The 26627-nt window shown below is 35.3% G+C and overlaps 1 protein-coding gene across 1 annotated transcript; it reads left to right on the top strand.

The window, feature by feature from the left end:
- The first annotated feature begins 1457 nt into the window (after positions 1–1457).
- LOC138334945 (scavenger receptor cysteine-rich domain superfamily protein-like) lies at positions 1458–26627 on the top strand. Its single transcript, XM_069283819.1, has 25 exons — positions 1458–1533; positions 1743–1782; positions 3822–3972; positions 5453–5616; positions 8115–8265; positions 9391–9533; positions 10635–10785; positions 11220–11389; positions 14346–14496; positions 14849–15021; positions 16168–16324; positions 16877–17049; positions 17424–17568; positions 18104–18291; positions 19123–19267; positions 19871–20028; positions 21136–21280; positions 21508–21671; positions 21980–22149; positions 22421–22562; positions 23640–23842; positions 24356–24622; positions 25043–25197; positions 26054–26280; positions 26536–26627. Exons 1-25 carry the CDS (start codon positions 1519–1521, stop codon positions 26562–26564), a joined length of 3777 nt encoding a protein of 1258 aa, XP_069139920.1. The 5' UTR covers positions 1458–1518; the 3' UTR covers positions 26565–26627.

Here is a 26627-nt window from a genome sequence, read left to right as displayed (position 1 = left end):
TAGTTTTTCATTTACAGTAACAACGCAACTATAACGTTCACCAATGTACATGTATGTCATAGAAGTGCCAATGTAGGTAGCTATTAAACACGCAAAATTATAAAAATAATCCCTGCCGAAAGCATGACGACATAGCCATGATGGACACTTTAAGACCACGATACGGTAACAATCGGGCCATGTATTATGTTGTTCAGTAGATTGACACACGCCAACGTCTCGATAGCTTCCATATGCATGTACTAGTAGACTTTTTGGTGTAAGCTGGTTTTTTTGTCATCAGCATAGTTGAGAGTTTGTTTCAATCTACAAAATTTTTATTAATCATTTCTTAGTCTGTCTACAGGCAATACAAATAATTTAATTCACCAGCGATTAAAAGAGCCCACTCTGACACGATGTACACATTACTGACCAAATTCGAACGAATTGTTGAAACTGGCTCAGTACTTATATGATATTTTATCCATTGATATCTTCCATTATATCAATACCGAAATATCAAACTCGATATTGTTTGTTTATATTCCCTACTTAGGAATCAAATAACAATGGTCTGTATGTTTGAAACTTATAGGACAGAAACGCGTTATATGACCTGACTTCAGAAAGTCCTAAGTTTAGTCAATCACAATATTATGAAATGTTACGTCATTTTTATTGGTTGAGCTTAATCTACGTCGAAGATTGTTTCACAACCCTGAAGCCTGCTCGGATTTCCTTTTTCATTAAAAAATAAAATTGACAAACATTCTTTAACGGTCAAATTTGTTTATGGAGAGAGAGCGAATAAAAGTGCAATAATATTTTTGTTTACTTCTTCAATATCAATATCTGTCTTTTTAATAGATAGTTCAACTGCCTTTTGAGTGTTCTTGCACAACCTTAGATACGTTATAAGATGGACTTCTCAGTATACAAATATAAAAATAGGGATAATAAATGGGAGATGGACGTAAAAAAGCAATATTAGACATATTATTGTTGCACACTCAATCAAAGATTGAAATTCTGTAAACTTTTACAACATAAACTGTGTTACTTAGTAGTCTTCTAGCATGCATGGCAATATCTTGAATTTATACAAAAAATGATCAGAATATTTAAGATATCGAGGTGATTTCCTAGTTTTAATAACTCCCTGGCGACCTTAGAATTGGCTGTTGTCTAAAGGCATATGGTATCCTTATTTCTTATCGTTACAGTCTGCTTAGATGACTAACAGATAACAACGTTCAGTACGCACAGAAAAGCATGGTTATCTTAACAATCCCCCGGTATACCATAATACCGCTTATTATACCGCTATGGTCAGTTTAAAATGAGTCACGAACACCAGTGATTAAGTATGCCTACCCGAGGAAACAAATTGAAGTATTATCAGTCATTTTGGTGTGTTGGTGACGAAAACGAAATATATATGTCAAGTTGACTGGTATGGCAGGGTTGATTTCGCAATGTGGCGGACAGAAGGATTGTTCCCTATCCACTTCCACAAAGACAGCATACCGTTAAAACATGCGGGTTGTATGGGTGAGTATTGGAAATATATTTAATATATGTAAATTAATACTAAACATAAATATGAAGTTCAAATAAAATACATTTTATTAATCAATATTAATGTTCTTTTATATAAAATGAAGTATCAATTAAATGTCATTTTTTCGTGTCATATAACTTTAAATTGTTAAATTCGTGAACAAATAATTTACATACCATAACATCTTCTTTATTCATAGCTCCCTATCTTCAGTTTCCTGCTTCATGTTGCATTAACAAGTGAGTTTATTTCTGGTTATATATTACATTGTATCCGTCTTAATAGTGTATTATATTGTTATCAATTAATTTTATCAATTTGATGGTGATACACTGCTGATAAATATAATCTTTTATTGCTAAAAAGAAATACAGGCGAATATTTGTATTTTTCTCATGTTGTATTGTTCTATTTTCAGTGTTCATCTAATTTGATATTTACAGTAAATACTATGAAAGCGATTCATTGCATCCCGAACGAAAACCGTTGCGCTCAAAGCCCGACACCATGTAACGTTGAAAATGGACCCCCGTTGAAAACTGACCTCGGGTCATTTTTCAACGTTGAAAAATGACCCCGAAAACCGTTGAAAACTGAACTTTCAGCGCACTTTTAACACCGACCCGTTGAAAATAGTCCCCGAAAAAAGACCCCATAAGAACTCGTTTTTACACAACAACACAACACGACACCATGCAACACCACGAAACCACACAGCATCACACAGCACATCAACACACCAACAACACAACAACATAACACCACACAACAACACACCACACAACACAAGAAAACACAACAAAATAACACAACATCACACAACACAACATCACACAACACACAACCACACAAAACAAGACAACATTACACAACAACACCACACAACATCACAACAAACCTTCACACAACACAACAACACACAACACACACACACCACAACCACAACCACACAACAACAACAACAACATGCAAAAAACACAACAACACTAAACAACAACAACACAACACCACCTAACAACAACACACAACAATATAACACGCCTCACAACACAACACAACATAACAACAAAACAACAAAACATCACACAACACACAACAACACAACAACACACAAACACAACAACAACAACACAACACACAACAACACAATAAAAACACAGCCACACAGCATACAACAACACACAACACAAAATTAACACACACACACAATAACATTACATAACCACACATAACAACACAATACAACACACACAACACACAACAACACACAACAAGCACACACAACATCACACACAACATCACACAACAACAACACACAATAAACGACACACAAACACACAACCAAAAAACAACACAACAACACAAAACAACCATACGCAGATATGTAATACACGTATTTTTGTATTGCAGGGAATAAAAATATATTAATAATTACTGAATACCTTACAAACTTAAAATCGTCGAAAATATAAAAATAATAAAATCATTAAGAAACAAATTAATAATATCACATAATTATAGTTTTGTAACACTATCCACTGGTACTCGGAAGTGAACACCACATAGTACAAACTTTTCAAAAGACCATCAGTTGATGTAGTTTGCCAAGGTCATTTTTCAACGGTCATTTTTCAACAGACCTGCCGTTGAGTAATTGACCCTAGACATTGTCAATTTTCAACGGCATGTTCAATTTTCAACGGCATTCGGGGTCCGTTTTCAACGTTGTAAACTGACCCGAGGTCATTTTTCAACGGAGGTCAATTTTCAACGTTACACCGGCACCATGAAACTTTCTCAGGCAGGAGTTTTTATCAAGTCTATGTGAAATCATTTACTTGAGTAAAACATCTCTGTCTGAGAATTATTTTATGGTGCCTGACACAGACCCCATATTGAATGAAATATTGATTGTTTCTTTATAGTATGTGTTAATTAACTGAACCTCTGCGACGTCGCTATACGGTAGTAGGAATAGCGTATTCATATTTCAGCACAAATTATCGAGAGCGATAACGTTAAAATATGTTGCGTTTACGGTACTGTGAACTAACATATTTTCGCGCGCGATCAAATTTTGCGAGCGATTGTAGTTCGTGAAATTAAATATTCGCAATTAAATGTTTAAAAAATGAAACTAGTTTAAACGTGAACACCGGAAATAAATCGACGTGAAAATGTCTTGAAAACGCAAGATTAATTCGTAGCGAAAATAAAATAGTTTGTAGTTTATCATTGCCAATATCTGACTGACGTGTTACTCCCATCGATTTTCTAGTTTCCACCTCAGTACGATTAAGACCTAATGGAGGACATGAAGGAACTGTAGAGGTCTACCACAACGGATGGGGAACTATATGTGACGACAATTTCGGACAAGAGGAAGCCAAGGTCATTTGTAGGATGTTGGGGTACAATGGTGACTTAGTGTAAGTAAAAATCTATGATCATCATCAAATCGTCCATCATCCGTCCTTCCGTCCGTCCCTCAGTTTGGAAACAATTCTTGTTATTGCTACTTCTCATAAAGTACTTAAGTAATCTCCACTCTCTATATTCCATATGCAGTCAACATATGTGACTGGATTGACCGAGGTCAATATGTTTATAAAATGTAATTTTGGATCTTATTAAGCGGATATATACATTTTTGTAGTTGTGCGTATCACATTCTGACGTTTGACGTTTTCATGTGTATATCAAAAGCTTCAGAGGTAAATCTCTCTTTACTATAATAAATCAATCAATGTTGGGCGCCATTATCCCTCTGAAATCTCAAAGTTGAAGCTTGTTATCACTATATTTCAGAAAGTACCTAAGGGATCTGTCTCAAATTTCATCGTTATGTATGTTCCTCATGGGCCTAATTGTGCATATTGCATTATGGGAGCGTTCCGTCACAAGATGATTTTGATAAATGAAGTTTGTTGTCTATTTCTCAGAAGTACAGAAAGTACTGAAGGTATCTGTCTCAATTTCATAGGCACGATCTCTATTTGTCCTATTTTTGCATATTTCATTTTGGGACCAAAATATTTGTTACCGCTTTTTCTCAGAAAGGACTATTGGCATCTTTCGCAAATTTTATATGTAGGTTTCACTAGGCCCGTTGTTGTGCATTTTGCATAATGGGACCGATCTAATCAATAAGATGAACAACATGCCGCCATCTTGGATGTTGATAGTTTAAGTTTTTAACGCTATTTCTCAGAAAGTACTGAGAAGAATCTGTCTCCAATTGTATTTATATATTCTCCCAAGGAACATTGTTGTGTATATTGCATTTTAGGACCGATCAAGAAGATTCTGATAATTAAAACCTGTGATCACTAAATGATTTTAAACATATTTTATTGTATAAAAAAAGATAAGGCACAAGTTATTTCAACTTAAATTGGAACATCTCCTATCATATAATACAATCAACACATTTTGATGACTTAGATATACAATGCAAATGCAAAGAATTTTACTTAAATTTAATGATAAATCTATACTAAAATCGTTTGTATGTTCAGAATCTTCCACTTGGCATGTTCAAATATTACGATTTACTCTATCTCAGAAAGTAGACCAGAGATCTTTCTCAATGATTACCACATGTAAGCTCCCCATGGGCCCTACCTGTACATCGTGGAACCGATCTGTCAGCATAGATTTTGATAACTGAAGTTTGTTTTCAATATATCTCAAGTTCTGAAGGAATTTTCACGTATAGGTTCTTGATGGTCCCTCTACAGTCTCCCAATTCAATTTTGTGATATCACTGACCAGCAGACTTGTTGGGTCTGCTATGGCCAGAGTTCATGGTGACGAATCTTTATCACCAAAGAACTATGTGGAATTTAATTGCTCTCAAAATAGGTTGATTCACAGTAAGTATTTCATTTATATTTCTTTCTTCACTAGTATAGCTACACCGTTTAGAGAGGCCCACTTTGGCCAGGGTGGTGGCGATATATTGATGGACGCCATCCAATGTACCGGTGACGAAAATGACATCGCCGACTGTCCTTTTGGTGGCTGGTCAAAACATGACTGCAGTCATAGCGAGGATGCTGGTGTGAGTTGTAGTGAGTACATTCGTGTCATCATTCTAAAATCTCTTTCTCTTTAAAAGGTATTATTGACTTACTGCATATGTTATATAATTGGATGATCAATTAGCCGCAAACATGTTTTAACTTATATGTTTTTAAAAGTGAAATTGATTTTTGGCGGTATGTGAGATAGCGCTATAAAAAGGACAAAGGTGCCACTTTTAAGCACAACACGAAAATATACCACAGCTTCCCGAAACATACATGCATCCGCACGCGCGACGCATTGCATACAGGGAAGGCCGTCCTTACATGACCTTAACTGTTAATTGGACGCTAAGTTTAATCAACCAACTGTAATGAACAAACCTGATTTCGGGCTTCAACAAGTGTTTGGCGTAATTTGATTAAAATACATATTTGAACTACATTATGAGATATACAGTGAAGATCTGTATCTTAATCAGATTGTGTAGTGTAACGATGAAAAATGAATAAGTGGAAATGTCTTTATAGGTAAATAAATTGTACATGATCCATAAAATTTGAGCCAATTAGCAACAAAATGTTTTACCAATGTACCACAAACTTTGTAACACGTTGCTGAATATCTGTATTGTTATTATGTTCATGATTCGTTACTGTATCAGTAGTCTAACATATTCCGTCATCATTCTTAATCGGTCTGTACCTATGTCCCTATTCTATGTTGCCTTATACTTAATCGGTCTGTACCTATGTCCCTATTCTATGTTGCCTTATACTTAATCAGTCTGTACCCATGTCCCTATTCTATGTTGCCCTATACTTTATGGGGTGTACCTATGTCCCTATTCTATGTTGCCTTATACTTAATCAGTCTGTACCCATGTCCCTATTCTATGTTGCCCTATACTTTATGGGGTGTACCTATGTCCCTATTCTATGTTGCCTAATACTTAATTAGTCTTTAACTATGTCCCTACTTTGTGTTGCCCTATACCTAATCGGTCTGTACCTATGTCCCTATTCTATGTTGCCCTTTACTTTATCGGTCTGTTCCTTTGTCCCTAATCTATGTTGCCCTATACTTAATCGGTCTGTACCTATGTCCCTGTTCTATGTTGCCCTATACTTAATAGGTCTGTACCTATGTCCCTGATCTATGTTGCCCTATACTTTATCGGCTGTACCTATGTCCCTATTCTATGTTGCCCTATACTTAATCGGTCTGTACCTATGTCCCTATTCTATGTTGCCCTTTACTTAATCGGTCTGTACCTATGTCCCTATTCTATGTTGCCCTATACTTAATCGGTCTGTACCTATGTCCCTATTCTATGTTGCCCTATACTTAATCGGTCTGTACCTATGTCCCTATTCTATGTTGCCCTATACTTAATCGGTCTGTACCTATGTCCCTATTCTATGTTACCCTATACTTAATCGGTCTGTACCTATGTCCCTATTCTATGTTGCCCTATACTTAATCGGTCTCTGTCCTGTACCTATGTCCCTATTCTATATGTTGCCCTATACTTAATCGGTCTGTACCTATGTCCCTATTCTATGTTGCCCTATACTTAATCGGTCTGTACCTATGTCCCTATTCTATGTTGCCCTATACTTTATCGGTCTGTACCTATGTACCCTAATCTATGTTGCCCTATACTTAATCGGTCTGTACCTATGTCCCTATTCTATGTTGCCCTATACTTAATCGGTCTGTACCTATGTCCCTATTCTATGTTGCCCTATACTTAATCGGTCTGTACCTATGTCCCTATTCTATGTTGCCCTATACTTAATCGGTCTGTACCTATGTCCCTATTCTATGTTGCCCTATACTTAATCGGTCTGTACCTATGTCCCTATTCTATGTTGCCCTATACTTAATGGGTCTGTACCTATGTACCTAATCTATGTTGCCCTATACTTAAGCGGTCTGTACCTATGTCCCTATTTTTGTTGCCCTATACTTAATCGGTCTGTACCAATGTCCCTATTCTATGTTGCCCTATACTTTTAAAATCGGTCTGTACCTATGTCCCTATTTTTGTTGCCCTATACTTTATAATATGTATATACGGGGACGGGTCCACCACTCTACATGTATATTCCAGCATGTTTAATTCCGAGAAAAGTCTAAATGAGTTATTATTAATACATGTTCATGGGAACTCATTTATTCTGGACCCGTTTCCTATAATGATATCTATTCATTGGGAATTACGACAGGGCCCTTATATTCTCACTAGGGTTTGCTAACTGATATGGTTAATTTGACGTCATATTACCATTTGAGAGGAGGAAAGACGGAGTAACCAAAGGAAAAAAACACCGAACAACGACTTCCCCACATAAGTTTCGGATTAACAGTCCAGAGGTTGAGGACAAAAATATCTTAACCACTCAGCCACTGCGGCCCCTGGCACTAGAGAAGGACCACAGCTACTGCTCGACTTAGACATTATCGTTTTTTGAGGAGCGTTGTTTACGTTTGCCAATATTATCTAATGACTGTGTATGTTTGTGTCCTTTTTTATATTAAGCTGGATTACAATTTCGACTTGTCGGCGGAACTGGCCCACATGAGGGTCGACTGGAGGCACTAAATGCGGATGGTGTATGGGGTGAGATCATCACTACCGGGGTCACATTGCCTGAGGTCAATAGGATATGTGGTTATCTTGGGTTTGTTTCGTAAGTATTTATAAAATATTTCTCCTTATAATTAAATAGGCCTTACTCTGAGAGGTGAAAATCACTTTTTGACAGCGGATCATAATTATTGTTTGTGTCTGTTTATAATATACTAAGCATTTACAAAAATCAAATTGTCGACGATTTTAGTATCTGCTTTCTCGTTTCAAAATTAATCAACGAGTTTTTATGATTTCCAAAAACGTATTGTCTCAATTTGTAGCAAGTTGTCATATATACAAGCGATCAAAAATTAAACTTCTATTGCTCGTAGAATTTTTCATGCACAAATTTAAGAAATTACCAATTTAGCGGCCATTTTGAAGAGGTACATTCCTTACACTTTGTAAAGAGGTGAAATATCACCCCTTTTACTGCAATATTTTTAATTCAACTCGTTAAACTGAATGTCAATCTGTGATGACAAGAAAACGTTATAATAAAAAAGGCCTCTGGTGTTTTCGCTTATGTTTTACAAACTTTATAAAAAATTGTAGATTCAAGCATGTTTTCTTAAATGTGATAATGAAGTACTCTATAGAATATTAATTATTATTTTAAATATAATGGTTATTTTATTTGCGCTATTTATCAAGGCGCACTAGTACCTGACCGAACTGATGGAAGATCGATCAGTTGGTTGCAAATCTTTAATCAGTAAGAAACGAAGGGAAATATTAGCCATATGATAAATAGAATCTTGCATTCGTTTCTCTTCAAAATAGATTTACGATACGAGTTTAAAAAATTTCATGTATGACGAATCATGTGAATTTTGGAAAAATTTACTGTCCCAAATTATTTTTGTGATTGAATTACTCTATACACTAGCACTTTCATGTAGGTCGTATATTATGTTTAATGTATCTAATGTATGTTTTTGTGTGATACCGGCATGTATTATCATACGGTTTAAAGTTTAAAATGAACTGAACTAACTATTTTCATATTTTTTCTTTAAATTGCTTTGTATGGTAAATTAAGATTAAGAAAACTTCTTTCTTTGCAAACATCACATAACATTTTAAAAAAAAAACTTTTTCAACATGTTTCCAAAATTTTCTTTTTTTATCATGTTTAGATGACTATAATAATTACTTTGTTCATTCTCCGCTGGAAACATAGGCATGGGAAATTAGTTAATGGGTCGCAATTTCAACAAGGTGCTCATACCCAATTTCGAAGCAACTTTACCTGTCTCACCAATGGTGGATGTCACTCCTTCCCTTTGACAACAGCTCACGGAACTCCGGTAGGTGTAGAATGTGGTAAGTAAAATGTCCCTTTTCACAAAAAACACCAAGTTCCGCTTGTTATATAATGTTTGCTGTTCAAGTTTCACATAAAGTAATGGCATTTCGCTTAGTTTATAATTTGACGTGAACGCTTTTATTGTCCTTACAAATTCGTGGTGATTTGCTTGTGTGTGAAGAACGTGGTGACTTCAACATTTAAAAGGGATTGGGACGACTGATTTTGCCCGTTGTCAGTATAATGATATTATGACTGTATAGGCTGTGCAGGTTCTGTATCTTCGGAGGTATACTTCAGTGAGATAGCACTATAAAAAAAATTTCCACTATCCAAAATAAACAGAAACAAAGGTCAACTGTTACTAAATTTTTCACATAATATTAGTTTCCATAATTGTTCACATAATATTAGTTTCCAGACATAACTTGAGAAAACATCAACGTAATTTGATCAAACTTCACACAATGGTAGTATATGGGAAACTACAGCTTGGGATTGAATTTGGGGCGGAAAGGTCAACTACAAAGGTCAATGTTACTGAAAATAAATTGTTTCCGGTTAAGTTGAGAACATTTAAACGGAATTTGTTCAAATTTCATACAAAGGTAACATTGGGGATAACATAGCTTGGGATTGAATTTGGGGTCAAGATCTCACTGTTGCTAAAAATAGTTTGTTTCACAAAGTTTCGTTTGCGGAGGATAATTTCTGACATAATTTGTTCAAACTTCATACATTTAAAGCATAACTAAGCAATAATAACTGCCCATAGACTAGAAAATTGTAATTGAAGCCAGGGGACGTGTGTTGCTTGCAACACTGACTGTAAACTTGTTTTCTTCTTGTTAATATACCTTGTGATGCTGTCGCTAGACCATATTTCTCGTTAGACACTCTGCTATGTAAAGTGTTGTTGTTGGTAGAACAAACAATACAGTAATGTACCTGCCTTAGTGAGATTTTTTACATAAAGACCACTGGCTTAATAAGATTACTTTTCTAAATTTCTAGGATACTAAATACCTCTTGGATATAAAGATTTTCTCTGTCCCTTGGGTTGTCTTAAGACAGGTTTAACTATACTATTTACTAATTAACTACTTTCTCCAATAAAGACCACACCCCTGTAAGGCTCGTCGACGGGAAATACCCACTAGAGGGCAGAGTTGAAGTTCTCCATAATGGCATGTGGGGAACAGTTTGTGCTGAACAGTTTACATCGGCGGACGCTAAAGTGATATGCACCTCTCTTGGCGTAGATATGAGGTAGTCAACATATTACATTATTTTTTTATCAGGTATACATCCCTCGTGGTGTCGATATGTGGTAAGCAGACACCTTTTGCATCGGGATTATCATAACTTGTCTAAGTGTCGATATGTAAGGAAACATATTGTATGTGTATGGCAAATACTTACATTTTATGTTGGTAGAGAAAATAAATGTTTTATTTTTCAATTCCATTTAATGATGTTAAACAGAAGCTAGATAGAACATTTACTATTTTACCAAATATGGTTGACAGATTGTCAGTAGAAGTTTTTAATAAGCAAACAATGTGAAGACAGTTTCATAGGTAACTTCATGAATTTAAATACCTGGTATATGTGTTGATATAATTACAAATCACAATTGGAAAGTGATAACTGTTGATATGAAACATACAAGGCATTACTAACTGTATTTTATATGTTTTCAGTCACCAAAATAGCGTGGTATACAGTAATGGAGACTTTGGAAAAGGCAGCGGACCATCCTGGTTATCAAACGTACAATGTGCAGGAAATGAAAAAGATATTCTTCAATGTAGAAATACTTCATGGTCATTTCACACATGTTCAACCGGAAATGCAGCGGCGATCACGTGTCGTACGTACAATATTATACAATTATCGACCTATTTTCAGGTGGATACGGTGTGTTATCAACCCGAGTAAGTGATATATCCCGAGGCCGGAGGCCGAGGGTTATATCATTTTCGAGGGTTGATAACTCACCGTATCCACCTGAAAATAGGTCGATAACTGTTTTATTATATGAAACTTACATGATATTAATTCGGCTCTTCAAAAAGACTTTAAAATCTACAAAAAAAACAAGATGTTATTTGCAAACTTTTTGTTTACAAAAGCAATTACATGTAGTATATGGTAAATATCCAAATGCTTCTTGCTAACGGTTTAGATTGGTAGAACTGGAATATTGTATCAACTGCAGCCCGTCTGGCATTCTCGAACGTTTTCCATAAGTTGAAGTTTGCAGTTGTCACCGTTGATCGCAGTAAACTTGCTGCCTTCCGCCATATACACGTATGTTGCCGACTATAATATTGACGTCACAATAGATTATCCCGACGTTATTGAATGAGGGAAACTCCTGTTGCGCTATATTTGGGTACGACTTGACGTCAAAAGTGATTATGACGTCACATTTCAAGGGAGTTTTCCTCGATCTATTTTTGACACAGGTTACTGGACTCGCGAGAGGTATCTGGACTGAGTCCAGTAACCTCGCGTGCTTTTTGCCGCCGATTTCGGGGTTGATATCGCAGTTGATGAATACTTCTGAGAAACGTATTGACCAATCAAAATACAGCAAAAGCACCAGTCATATAATAACATTTTTTATCTATTACTGTTCACCTTTATAACCATTATGACTTTTTAAGCATTTAACACATTGGGAATGTTACGTTGAAATAATAATAATTATAAGGATCTGCTCTGGTGAGGTTTCAGTCTCTTTGAAGTCTCATTTCAACATTTTAACTGTCTTAATTAGTAGAAAATTGCTAAATTTTCAGAAATGACCAATTTTGCGGCCATTTTGAAAAGGTGCATTTCTAATACTTTGTAGAGAGATGAATCTTCCCACTTTTTTACCATCATCATGTGGTGGGCTTTTCAAATTGCATTTCGTTCGTGGTCCGTTCGTCCTTCCGCCCGTCCATAGTTTGTTACCGCTATTTCTCGGAAAGAACTTTGAAAGAGTTCTTTCTCAAATTTCATATGTAGGTTCCCCTAGGACCCTAGTTGTGCATATTGCATTTTGGGACTGATCGGTCAACAGGATGGCCGTTCGGCCGCCACGTTTTATTTTGATAGTTAGCGCTATTTTTTAGAAAGTACTGAAGGGATCCCTCTCAAATTTCATCTGCAGGTTTCCCCAGGGCTTTAGAAGTGTATATTGCATTTTGGAACTGATCGGTCAATAATTATAAGATGCCCGCCAGGCCGCCATCTTGTATTTTTATAGTAAAAGTTTGTTACAGCTATTTCTCAGAAAGTACTTGAGGGACCTTTCTCAAATTTGATATGTAGATTGCGCTAGGACCCTCGTTGTGCATATTGCATTTTGGGACAGATCAGTTCACAAGATGGCCGACCGGCCGCCATATTGGATTTTGATAGTTGAAGTTTGTTACCGCTATTTCTCAGAAAGTACTTCAGGGATCGGTGCTATATTTCATCTGTAGATTCCCCTAAAGCTTTAGTTGTGCATATTGCATTTTTTGGCTGATCGGTCAACAAGAAGGCCGACAGGCTGTCATTGTGGATTTTGATAGTTGAATTTTTACCGCCATATCTCATAAAGTACTGTAGGGATTTTTCTCAAATTCCATCTGTAGGTTCTTCAAGCGCCCTAGTTGTGCATATTGCATTTTGGGACCGGTCGATCGACAAGATGGACGACCGGTCGCCATCTTGGATTTTGATAGTTAGAAAAGTTTGAAAAACAGAGAAAAGATCCCTCTGTCATATGTCAAAGTTACTTCAACATCTTTACTTAACTCGTCGGTGCTACAACATTTTAGCTATATAAAGTTAATTTTTGCTGTCATTGGTTTTAGTTCACTGAGATAAAAATGATAAGCATTTAAGGTTGGGATCATAACCTATTGGTTTTTATTTTTTTTACATTTTAGTGAAGATAAATTTATTTGAATTTTCAGCGAAAATTGCTGAAAAAATAATAAATTTTGTATTGGGACAAAAATCAAGCACACTGAGTCCAACTTTTAGAAAGAGCAACTTATTTTCTTCGAAATGCAAAATTTTAGAAAAAGTTAGTCATCTAATTTTTTTTTCTTTGAAGCGTTGGATTTGCCAAAAATTGTAAAAAAAAAAAAAGGTATTTTCATCTTCAAAAGGGCAGAGGTAACATATACAAATGGGTTGACTGTGTGATTTTTCTTACATATAGGTATTTTTCTAAACGTAAACACTGGTTTTGTCAATTTTAGGAGTATTTATACTTATCAACTTATTTGCAAAATTGCTTGAAACAGTGAAATTCCGATAAATCACAAATAGTCATAATAGTTCAAAATCAAGCATACCAACATATCATTTTTCATTACATTTTTAATTTTGGTATGAATTCCTATTTCCAATAATCTATACAAGAAAAAACATTAAACTTCAGAAAATTTTTACTTTTCACCAGAGCAGATCCTTAAACCAAAGTAGAACTATAATAAGACACCGTCTATATTTTGTTTTTGGTCTTTGAAAATGTAAGGAGATGAAGATATACTGTACACGTGGATATATTCGTGAATTTTATTTTTCGATTTGCATGTGCAAACATATTGCGACGTTGTTATTTTCGGGATAAATTTTATTAACTTTTTTCGTTATATTTCATATACACAAAAATCTCACACGAGGAGGAACTTTTCGTAATAAAAAAAGCATTCGCATTATAAGCGTAATTTTCCCCTCGCGTAAATTGTCATGTTTGCAGTGTGTTCTCGTTCCTAAAATATTATGGATTTGCTTGATTATGTAATGAACCCTGATATTATTTTCTATTCTTTCGGAAGCTCAAACAAAGATTCGGTTGGAAGGTGGTGTTGGGCCATGGGAAGGTCGTTTAGAAGTGTTTCATGGTGGCCAATGGGGTACCGTATGTAGTCAAGGTTTCGGACAACCGGAAGCGGATGTAGTATGCAGTATGCTGGGATACAATCCGAGGTTCTATTTTAAGTTTATCCCAAACTTTCAATTAAAAAAGCAGTAATTTATAGTGTAAGAACGTGTTCAAAACATTTGTTATATATCTTTCTTAATTTATTTTCACGAGTATAAACGGTTGATAGTGTAAAATTCTTTCTGTATTACGTTATATTTGTTCGTCATAGAACATTGTTTTCTTGTCTGGCCAATAAAACATTAAGTAGTGTAATACTTTCTTCTTTATCTTCAACATTGATGTTTTTTAGTTCTATAATAAAGACGATTTTGCCGATATTCTACCTAACGACTATTACAACCGTGCCATCAACAATGTTATCACAATATCGTGTTTGTCATATTACTAACATAGGGACGTTGTTGCTGAGATACTACCAAACGCCTACTACAACCACCTTACTTACCGCACCATTTTGTTAGACCAACTTGGCTGCAAAGGAAGCGAGGGTGATATTTCATTTTGCCGGACCCAGGATTGGGGTACCACCAACTGTTCCCGTGCACAGGAAGTCGGTGTTAGGTGTGGTATGTATTGATTTCCTTCCTTTTATTGTTAAATATATGGACTCCTGCGTATTTAAGCCCAAAATTCACGATCCGCAAGCATTTTTATTTTTGCCTTGTACTTTAACTGGGCTGTATTAATTGTGATATTCGCGTAAAACGAAATTGATAAAATGACTCAAACAAACAGATACAAACCCATATTCCTCTGCAATAAAAACCTATAATATAATTTGCACCTCTGTCTATCCGTCTGTTTGTCCGACTGCCGATATGAAGTTTATCAACGCACCCTCGGCTTCATTTCTTAACGAAAAATCACTTAACAAATGTATTAATAAAGTACTTTCGAAATGATCCGGTCAAGATCACGATCACTGTTATTTTTTTTCTGGAAAAAAAAACAAAAAAAAAACAAAACAAAAAAACCCCACATGCATGCGCTCTAACAGCTCCATTATTTATGTTTATTAGTCAAAATTCATGCATACATAATTATTCAAAATATCTTGTGATTCTCTAGACGATTGGTCAGTATAGTCAATGGGGACAGAAATGGACACGGTTTCCTTCAGCTATAGTCACTATGCTTGTTGAAAGATATATTCGTTTCTCATAGTTATTTATATCCATAGTAAATAAAACAACTGATAATCAATCACTTTGACTGTCAGTAACTTGTAATTACTAACATTCTGACAAAACATTGCCATGCATATAATGCATCGATTTTAATTTAACAGCGTCAAATAAGAGTATGAAATATACTGCCAAAAATCATGATATTTACGTCTAAAGTGTAGTAAAAAGATAACACACGATTAAAACAAGAAGTCAAGTTGTCATCAACCATTTCATTTGACATTGTTTATAATTATATTAGTATCTACAATATATAAAGTGAGTTTTATCATCGAAGTATACAAAGGGCTTACATTAGAGCAATTATGTTGCATATTTTGCCAATGCTTATAAAGCATCATACATATTTTTCCGTACCTTTGAATGATTCTAACACCTTATTTCATCAAACCTTACGGTTTTAAATAGATTACTAATGAAAAAATGAGATATCAAATAATTTGCAAAGTTATTGCACATATAACTTTAAGATTGAATCAAGTACTGATACAGCATTTTAATAATTATGATGATTTCTTGATTTAGAGGCAAAGGACGTTCGTCTTGTTGGTGGATCACATTCACTAGAGGGCAGGGTAGAGGTCAAGGTCAATGGGGCATGGTCAACCATCTGTGACGAGGATTGGGATGACACGGATGCCTTGACTGTGTGTAGGATGCTACTGCAATACCCGATTGATGGGTATGTATATGGGTCCAAACAGAATTTTAAAAATGTAAAGACGATATTGCTCCTCTTTAGCGTTTAGAATGTTCCATCGTGAGCCAATTTTCATCAAATGCCGTAGAAATGATGAAGTAATAGTTAAAACCTAGAACTTTGACGCTGATGACTGAATATTTCTCCCATACTTTACAGGGTTATCCAACGGTTGCTAAGAAAAAAATTACTCTGTCTTTTACCGGAGTATAGAAAAGACAGCTCACACGCACTAGACACTAACGTCACCAATGCATTTTTACGCACAGCGACGTTCATGTCGACTGAATTTTCACAATTTCTCATTAAAGTATGGGGAAAAAAGAATCTTATATGGACCAGTCATATGGACAGGGATATCTCTACCCTCGTGAAAGATTTTGACCATCAACTCTCGGCAAGCCTCGGTTTGATTAGCTAAACTATTTCATTCGGGTTGAGATATCCCTGTCAACTTGACAGACCAATGTAAGATTCTATTAGACTCAGTTTTAAAGAAAGATACTTTTTTATGATACTGCTTTGTTATAACAGGGATGTTATTGGGAAGGCCTATCCCAGCGGGACGTTTGGGAAAGGCGTTGGACAGGTAGCGCTCTCTGGAGTGAAGTGTAACGGTTCAGAGGAGAGTATTCTACAATGTCCTCTGTCCGGACATAGACGTGTCAATTGTGACCATTCCAGAGACGCTGGGGTGGAGTGTCAAAGTGAGTTTCAGCTGGTAAATCGTTATCTTGATCTATGATTTATATTTAGTTAACATTGTCATGAAATTATCCGCATGTTGCAATTAAATGTTTTAAGGCAATGCTAATTGATTTTGCCAAATGATCTTAGCTGCTGCTTTAGAGAAGGTAACTAACGAAATCAGACATCGATCAAAATAACACAAATTAAGATCGGCATTTAACAGGAAATCAACCAATCATTATGACAACTGCTTGAAAAAAATATCATTTTTAAAAAATCAATTTCAACAAGATTATTGTATGGACTAAAACCATGTATTTAAGATGAAAATATCATAAAAACATGTGTATGGGTGAAATGTAAGATTGTTTTTCATCTTTGTGTATTTTAGTTGCTGGGTTTAACACAACGTTGATAGCAAGCACAAATCACACAAACGATAAAGAAGGAAGCATCCATATCTCGGGAAGGGCGATATGCGACGAGAATTGGGATGAGAACGACGCGAAATCTGTTTGTAGGTCAATTGGGTATTGGTAAGTACTCGAAAATTACATAGTAACGGCATGTGTTATCTGAAAACATTTTCTTCAATGTCGAAGTCTGTTTTATAATTCTGATGAACTAAAAATCATTTATGAGGATATAAAATATAAAAGTGGTCAATCAATATGGATTTAAATTTGAATGACAACTGGTAAAGATTTTTGGGATATTTCTAAGTAGATTTTTTTTATTAGAATTTTCAGTGATAAAGAATGTTTTTAATATTTGAGAGAACTACTTTATATGGGACTTCTACTCCATGTATCACGCGTACCTTCGTGTGGTTGTCACCAGACCAATGTGGTTTTAGACTACGACTAAACATGTCTTATCTACATGTAAATGGTGGTTACCCTTCTTGGCATAACCTTCTTCTTTTCTGCAAAAACCATACTTTGTTTTTGTTTTTGTCCTTGTTTACCGATTTTGAAATTAAAAATGATTTAAGTGTCATATTTTGGCCCCCTTTTCTTTCTTATGTTTTTGTGATTTTTTTCTCTGTCAGCTTCAATCTTATTATTGTAGGAGCAGCTCACCAACAGTGTATCGGGATAACTGGTTCGGGTCATCTTCCGGAGGTGGAAACAACATCTCTCCTCAGTGTAAGGGGAACGAGGCTAACCTGGTGTTCTGTCCTCTGGCAAAAGAGTGGGGGAAGGTTACATGTACCACTGGGGATATTGCTGGTGTCAGGTGCATACCAACACCACTCGGTACGTTTTGAAGCGTTGAAACAAACTATTATCTTAGTGCCAATTTTGATTTCATTTTGACATCCGTAGATTCTTGGTGCGCACAATGATCCAACATATTTATCCATCAAGTTTACATTTAATAAGAACCCAAAAGGATTAAGCGGCCACCAACCGGAAAAGGCTCCCCATGCTAGGTTTGGGCAATGGGCTCCAATGTTTGATTAAATCCCAATTTTATGAGCATGTAATGAAGACTTCTTGTTCTCCTCTAGTTATCTCGTCATACAAGATAGTGGTAATGGTATTTTTCGTTTGATTGCACCCATCACTCTTTATCTTTCATTCTGATTAGGATGATTAGGATTAGGATAACTTGTAGAGTTAGTAGCCCTATACAACTGACAGGCATAGAAACGGGTGTAATACTGGTTTATTCACATGCTATACACTCGTGTCGCCTGAGGATGTATTAATAAGCCTAGTGATGTCACTCCGTTAATGAAATTACTGTTTTCTCGGTAAAGTTTTCACTTTTTTGCGTTTACGCAAGGGCGACACTTAGGTATCACTATGCTGTGCTGGCGATACACCCACTTCCGTGGAATTCTTGTTTAGAAACTAGACTGGCTTGACTATAAACGATGCAAACAACTTTATTTGCGTTATAAAATATCACACAATTTTCATTAAGTTTTTTTTCGAATTTTGATTTTGAAATGGCGGGATCATGAAATGTTGTAAAACCCTCGGTAATCCTTGAGCTTTGCAACAATTTGTGACCCTTGGAAAGGATATTTCGATCAGAGTCTTATATTCCATTAAAGTATCAGTCGACTGCTATGTTAACAGGTTACAGTCGAGTGAGACTAGCAGACGGGGACCAGCCCGGTAGGGGTCGCCTGCTGGTAGAATACAATGATAACTGGGGGTATGTATGTCATGACGGCTGGACGGAGCGAGACACTGTGGTCGTGTGCCGGATGTTACGTTACAAGTGAGTGTAATATCCAGGTTCCTCCGACTTTTACCAGATGAAAATCGTACGACATAAGCCATATTGGTTAGGTTTCGATTAAAGGATGCTGGCGTTTAAACTCCAATTCAAAGATAAAAATCAAAAAGATATAATCTGATGTTCTGATCATTACCATTGAAACTTATGTTATTTACTGATCATGTCACAGTTCACGTAAAAAACAAATCTCTAGTCTTTTTCAAATGCTATGCATACTATTTGAGTAAATATGATGTCTCAAAATGTAAGTTTTCAGAAAACAGAAAATGCAATCATACATTCAATAAAAGTAGAGCACAGAGAATACACATCACTCATTTTGATATAAATGATATTGTATCACAAGTTTTTAACGATGTAATATGCAGAAATTTAGAAAAAAACCTTTTCCGTAACTTTTTCGAACGACGTTAATTAATTACAGAGCAGATGCTGATTACATATGATTCTCAAACATAAATATTTTAGTATGAATATCATATAAGTCCATTATAATTTAAAATTAACTGCATTGTTTTCAAAATATATTATAAAATAAAGGTCGATAGTTGTCAAGCATTCTAATAAAAGATCGCATTGTAGATCATACAACATGACATCTACTGCTTTGACCCGAGGGACCGATCCCATTCTGATTGGAGGAGTAGATTGCCATGGCAACGAGACGGACATTGGACTGTGTAAGGCTGATCTAGATAAATCTCAATGTACCGACAGAGTGGTGGGACTGGACTGCACAGGTAGGTCACTTGACATAGTCATTCTCGTACAAAAGCATTTGTTTTGGATGTTCAAAAACGGGACCATTTTAGGCTAAGATATCGATAACTGGTTTATATGAATGAGTTCAATAACGTGCAAATAAAAGTCTAGCAATGGACAACTTTTTTAACAAACGAGCACTTGACTTATGTATTTTAATTATTTGAATTTACCGGCATTGGTTTGTAAGGTCTCAGTATTTCCATTGTTATCGATTGATCATTGGTCAACTATTTCTCACGTGGCAGTAGACCTCTGCTTACATGTGTTGGCCCCACAGAAGAGAGAAATTATCCAAGAGGACGCCATGTTTTATGCTGAGATATTTTATTTATATGCCGCACCTTATGATAATAAGAAAATATTTGCATCTAATTTGTTAAAAAGTATATGGCCATCCAAGATATGAGCCATTTCCCGCCAATACCTTGTGGAGTCATTTTCGCTTGAGTAAACAGATCTTCTGACTATAGATAAATGTGGGGGGCTAGTTTTAGAAGTGAAGTGGAAAAAAAACATAGATGCAGATAGTTTCAGACTAAACAAACTAAAATCTCAGTAAGAAAAGTAATTCTAGGATTTCTTTAATGTATCTTAAAAACATGCGGCTTTGAAAGTAGTCCGCGCTTTAAACATTTGGATTCATTGCAGGAAATTAACTCAAGAAATTTATATGTCGTGTAATCAATATAAAAATGGCATAACGGTGCTCGGTGTTATGGTTATTTTATTATGCACATGCATACATAAATAAAATCCTGATTTCTGACCATGCATGTTTGTATTTTTAATTTCCATGCATGATCAGTGTTTACCTACTAGGTGCATGCATAATCAAAGGTATAAATGATGGAAGGAACCAAAAACCGTGGAGTTAAATAAAAACCTTTAATTGTTTTGATGCATTTTGCCTAATTCATCACTTTATCTGAAGGAAAATTAGATATGCATATTCTGGATGGCGTTACTATAATTATCTGATTAATACACATTAGCAATGCACATTTCTCGAGATAAATTTATTTTAAACAAAATTGGAATTGTATATAATGAAATCCAGCTTTGCTTTAAATATACATTTCTAGATAACGTCCAAGCGCGTCTTGTTAATGGTTCGTCTGCTCTGGAGGGCCGTCTTGAGGTATTCAAGGATGGGAAATGGGGCGTGGTCTGTAGCAGTGGTGTGGATACCAAGGATGCACAGGTGTTCTGTAGCATGCTTGGATACAGGTAATTAGATATGAATAATAGTGATACAGGTAATAATAATACCCTTACAATAAGACTTTATAGATTCTGGTAAATTGGGCTTACCTTTCTGGCACAGGTAATGTTAACCCTTATATTAGCTATATCAGCTAACGAGGTATTGTATACAAGAAACATTGAAATGGACAAGACAGGTAATATGCAGCCAATTACACTTACGTACATGTATTTTTTTCCGTTTACCACAGCAACACAAATCCGATTCTGAATACATTTAATGATGGAAGTCACGTGTCCATCAATCAGGTCTCGTGTGAAGGATGGGAGGAGCACATTGGTCAATGTCTGCACCAATCAAGTGCCGGATCTGGTTGTAGAAGTAATGACACGTATGTCAGTTTGAAGTGTTTCAGTAAGTATGTGTCCGGTCATGAGTCAAGAAAAATTATTCTATTAAATACCTCGTTTGATAGTTTTTAAAACGTTTTTTTCTTTAAATATATAAGCATCAATATTGTAGTTGTAACACCTGTTTCTATTACTACGCTAGCACTGTAGTAACGTTTTCAATAGATCTTCATGTTCTTTTTGTTCATCTGATTAAATCAAATCGCTTGATAACGATTGCAATATGTCTATACACTATTTCTAATCGTATACTTATTTGAGATTGAGAAAATGATACTGAATTTGTTTTTCCGAATAAATTATAAATTACAGATTGTTCCAGCACATATTCAACGGCAACAGGTGAAATCCATTCAATGAATTACCCTCAAAATTACGAAAATAATGCTGACTGTTTGTATACCATCACACCCCCTCCTAACGCGATGTATGGACTCTCCATTCAGGATCTGAACATGTTTGACGGTGAAGATTTTGTAGAAGTAAGCACAGTATAATATTTGTTTTCGGTGCATTATTTCTACAGTTTTAATTTGGTTTTCTAATTAAGATGCTTGTCTGCTCTGTCTAAATAGCAATGACCAATTTCAATAATTGTTAACAGAGGTTGTACGGAACACATTGTAGATTAATTTGCAAATTTATTTTTATTATAGAATTTTATTTTAGAATTATCAAATGTGTCTCCTTGTAAAAGCGATGCTTCTTACATGCTTTAGTAGATATATTTTTTACTACTACAATGATAATCAGATACGAGAGGAACCAAATGGTCCCAGCCTAGGAACTTACTCGACCGGAGGCATGATTCCTGTTATTCCGGGCCGGAAATTCTACGTCAGGCTCAGGACCAATGGGGCAGGAGCTGCTAAAGGATTCAGTATGACATGGAAACGTAAGTTTGGATTGACTGATTTATTCTGATAAATATTCCGTATTTGCATATTATAGAGTTATCTGTACTTGCGGGTAGGTATTTAATGTGACGTAAGATGTTTGAGAGCATAACGTCATACTTTTCAGAGAAAACGACTTAAACTTCGTTTACAAAATAAAGACGTGGACGTCACAATGATATTATTGTAGCCCTAACTTTATTTTGCAATAAGAGCTAGTGAGATCGGACTTCCTTTCTCAGCACTTAAATTTGTTCAATACAGATGTTTCATTTATCCTCGCTGATGACAAATGAAAAACGTATTGGTATTTAAAGGAAAATATATTAGATTGAACCTACATATCACCTAACGGAAGGTGAGGAAAAACTGAAGTTCACATATCTGTAAAAGGATATGAAAAAAATGTCAACGAATTGATTCCGTTCATCATGGACATATAAATACAGAATATTATTGTATCCGAAACACAGAAAATATCGCGAAATACAATTCTTCCTTTCGCAACGGTATTTTCCATATGGACTTATTTCATTTCAGAAATATTTTATCGGCAATATGAATAATAACAAAACATTATTACATGTATAGTATCTAATTCAAAGCTATTAAGGAGTATTATATGTTCATCATGAAATCAAATAGAATATGTTATACAATTGTAGAGGTAACTAACATTTAAAACTACTTAAGAAGACACAACATATCTCCATCAAGCCTAAAATGAAATTCTTTAATTATCATGAAGTTATTTGTAATTTAGTAAACAATACCTCACTCGCATATATTTATGTATACTTTCATACAAGAAATATTATGAGGATGGGTATTTTATATAACAACAATTTTGTTATAATAACATTACCCTCACACGAAAATAGCACAGTACTCGTATGTGTTTAACCTTTCCCAGCTCGAATCATTGTCATTGACCATGAAATTTAAAACATTTAAATTTGAGTATTACAATTATTAAACATTAATGAGGATAATAATCTTACTTCTCACGCATAAATTATCATCTCAATAATATTTTTATATATTTTAACCTTTAACAAAATATTTGATTTGAATAGCTCTGACCTTGGAGGACACCATGACCTTGAACTGCGGTAGCACTAACTGGAATGCTGTCGTCAACATGACGCTGCTGCGGTCATTGTATCCTAATACAGGAGTTTCTGACATCTATCTCTCCCGCCAGTCATGTACGGGAACTGTTGTGGACGATTTGATTGTCTTCGAGCAATCCTTCACTGAATGCTCTACTTCCAAAACGGTAACTAGCAGAAGTCTTAAATAGTTTAATTACAGTACTGTATCGTTGATTTTATTCGCGGGGATTCAATTTCGCTATATTCGCGAACAAGTTGTTTTCCGTGAAATTAAATACCCGGTAATAGAATTGAAAGAATGATACAGTGTAAATAAGATAAAGTATAAAGGTTATTAATGCTAGAAATAGACAAATGTGCAAATATTTCTCTCCGCAAATTAGTATCGAAGAGGAGATTGCAAACAACTAAGGTGTAGTGTCTAACAATTATGATATCCATCCTATCCCACCAACCTACGGTCACCAAAATCACAAGGAGGTCACTCTCATATTGTAATTGTATGTTTGTTCTGGGTTTTTTTTTATTTTTTTTTTATTTTTATTTATTTTTTTTCAATTGGAGATATTAAACAAAGAGACGAATACCATATTTTTAATACCTCACTCTCAGGATTTCCTTTTATTTTTCTTCCTAGATTGTGTTATGATTTAATATTTTTGACCTCTTTTATGTAGACGACTGACAGTGATATTATCTACCACAATGAGTTAGTGAACCCTAACTCTAACACACCCTTCCCTGTCATAGTGCACGGATACCGGTGGCGTGTGGACGTATCTTGTAAAGTAAAACGACAGACGAATGTCACACAAAGCTACATACCGACTGCTCCGTCGGTCACACAGACCATAGACAACGGTCATCATGAACTATCTGGATCCTCAAACTACGATATTCACCTCGCATTCTATCAGGATCCGGGCTTCTACCAGCAAATACAGGTAGGATACCTATTCCGTCTTTGCATATTGCAGAGTTAGGTGTCCATTGTGACGTCATTATTTCATGAAAAGCACGTCTTTTTGTCTGAAAAGTATGACGTTATGCTCGAAAATTAATGACGTCACAATCAATACCTACCTGGAATAAAAGAACATTCCGATTTTATATTGCAAAGGAAATTGTTTGTATTAGAGCAGTTTTCGAGCTTCATCCAACACTACATTGACTATGAGGGAAAGTTAACAATCACACATATTTAAAAGCATAAGTCCATGTAAAGCAAAAGAAAAGCCCCTCGTTGCTATTATCTCTGTACTTGGGATGTTCCTTATAAAGACTGTACGCCGCTTTCATTTGATGCTAAAACAATTTTGAATAAATAAAATATACATTTTGTAATGACGTTTTCTAAATTCTAGGGAAGCCCGATAACAACACACATTGGTGATAATGTGTATGTCAAGGTCGATGTTAATACTAATGACCCGGATGTAAAAATGAGGTTGAACACATGCGTAGCGAAGCCAACAGCAGATGCAGGTCCAGCTCTTACCTATCCCCTCATAAAAGACGGGTAAATGAATTTTGAAAATTCGTCTCGGTTTTACTGACAGGACCTTGGTATCTAAACGATTATTACGCTTTTGTCCCATGAAATAAAATACTAAAGTATTCCATCATTTACTTGCTTTTGCATTTTAGAGAATACATAAACACAGGTTTTGCAACACAACAGAAAATAAATAATTTTTGAGTAATCGTCTGAATGAGCTATTCACCTTTTAAACATTTTGTGGCTCAATGTCATGACGGCGAATATCATGCAAGGACAATAATATATGTATGCAATATGTTGCATGTGTGAAGTGCGTGTGTGTTTTGGGAGACTGTCACATGTTCTTGTTGTGTCTCTTTGTGATATTTGTACTATTTCGCTTTACCACTAAAGACCACAACACAACCCACTCCGTCACATTATACTACCTTCCCACTCCATCAATACTGAACGCTTTAGAAGTGCACCCGGGCCCCGATGATTAGCTCTTTTGATTTCGTTTGCAACAAACGCTTTTCCAGTAACATCTTTGATTTCTATTCCGTCTTTGCATATTACAGAGTTATCTGCATTTGCCGGTAGGTATTGATTGTGACGTGATGTGTTTGCGAGCGTAACGTCATACATTTTCAGAGGAAACGACGTGATTTTCGCTCACAAAACAATGATGTCACAATGTACCAGAAAGGGATATATGGGCGGTAACTATGTAATATGCCAAGACCTAATAATAAAATTCGAATGGCAATATTAAGGTGTTTGTGTTGCTGAAGTCTACTTTTGTAATGCATCGTCAAAAAACATGTGATATAACCATTTATATATTGGTTTATCATGTTAATCAAACTGTTTCTGTTTTCATACTATCTTTTAGGTGTGTAATTGACCAGGATACAACTATACTATCCCAGGGTTCTCACGAAACTAAATTTGTGTTCAACGCGTTTGAATTTCCGGCGAATCACGACTCCGTTGTGGTATCCTGCAACGCCACCTTTTGTCGGACGGATGAACTAACGTCCCGGTGTTTACAAACCTGTCAGTCGAGGAGATCAAATGCTGAAACTATGATCATTAGAACCAATTTACACAAACTAATAAGTAAGAATGAAATCGTTTTATAATGATTTCTATCTTAATTGTTTCACAATAATTAAATTCATATACAAAAATGTCAATAAAATTCAATTGAATATGTACATGCATTTCAAACTTCATCTCATGAATAGGAAATATTTTGATATTGGTAAATATGAACAGCATATTACATGAACAAATTGACTGTTTTGTTTTCACTAGAATTGTTTTTGTGTTATCTTATGGCTAATACATTGTTGTGTCCACATTCTGTTTTAGATATCTATGTTACACTGGACGAGGAGTGATAAATTCTCTTGTTTTAATCCGGTTTATTGTATTTTACATGCAATACACAATTTCATTCATAA

Source organism: Argopecten irradians, chromosome 11 (genome assembly GCF_041381155.1).
Source record: "Argopecten irradians isolate NY chromosome 11, Ai_NY, whole genome shotgun sequence".
In the NCBI taxonomy this organism is placed as follows: Eukaryota; Metazoa; Mollusca; class Bivalvia; order Pectinida; family Pectinidae; genus Argopecten; species Argopecten irradians.
Note: the sequence above shows the minus strand (reverse complement) of the source record. Positions and strands in the feature narration are given on the sequence as shown.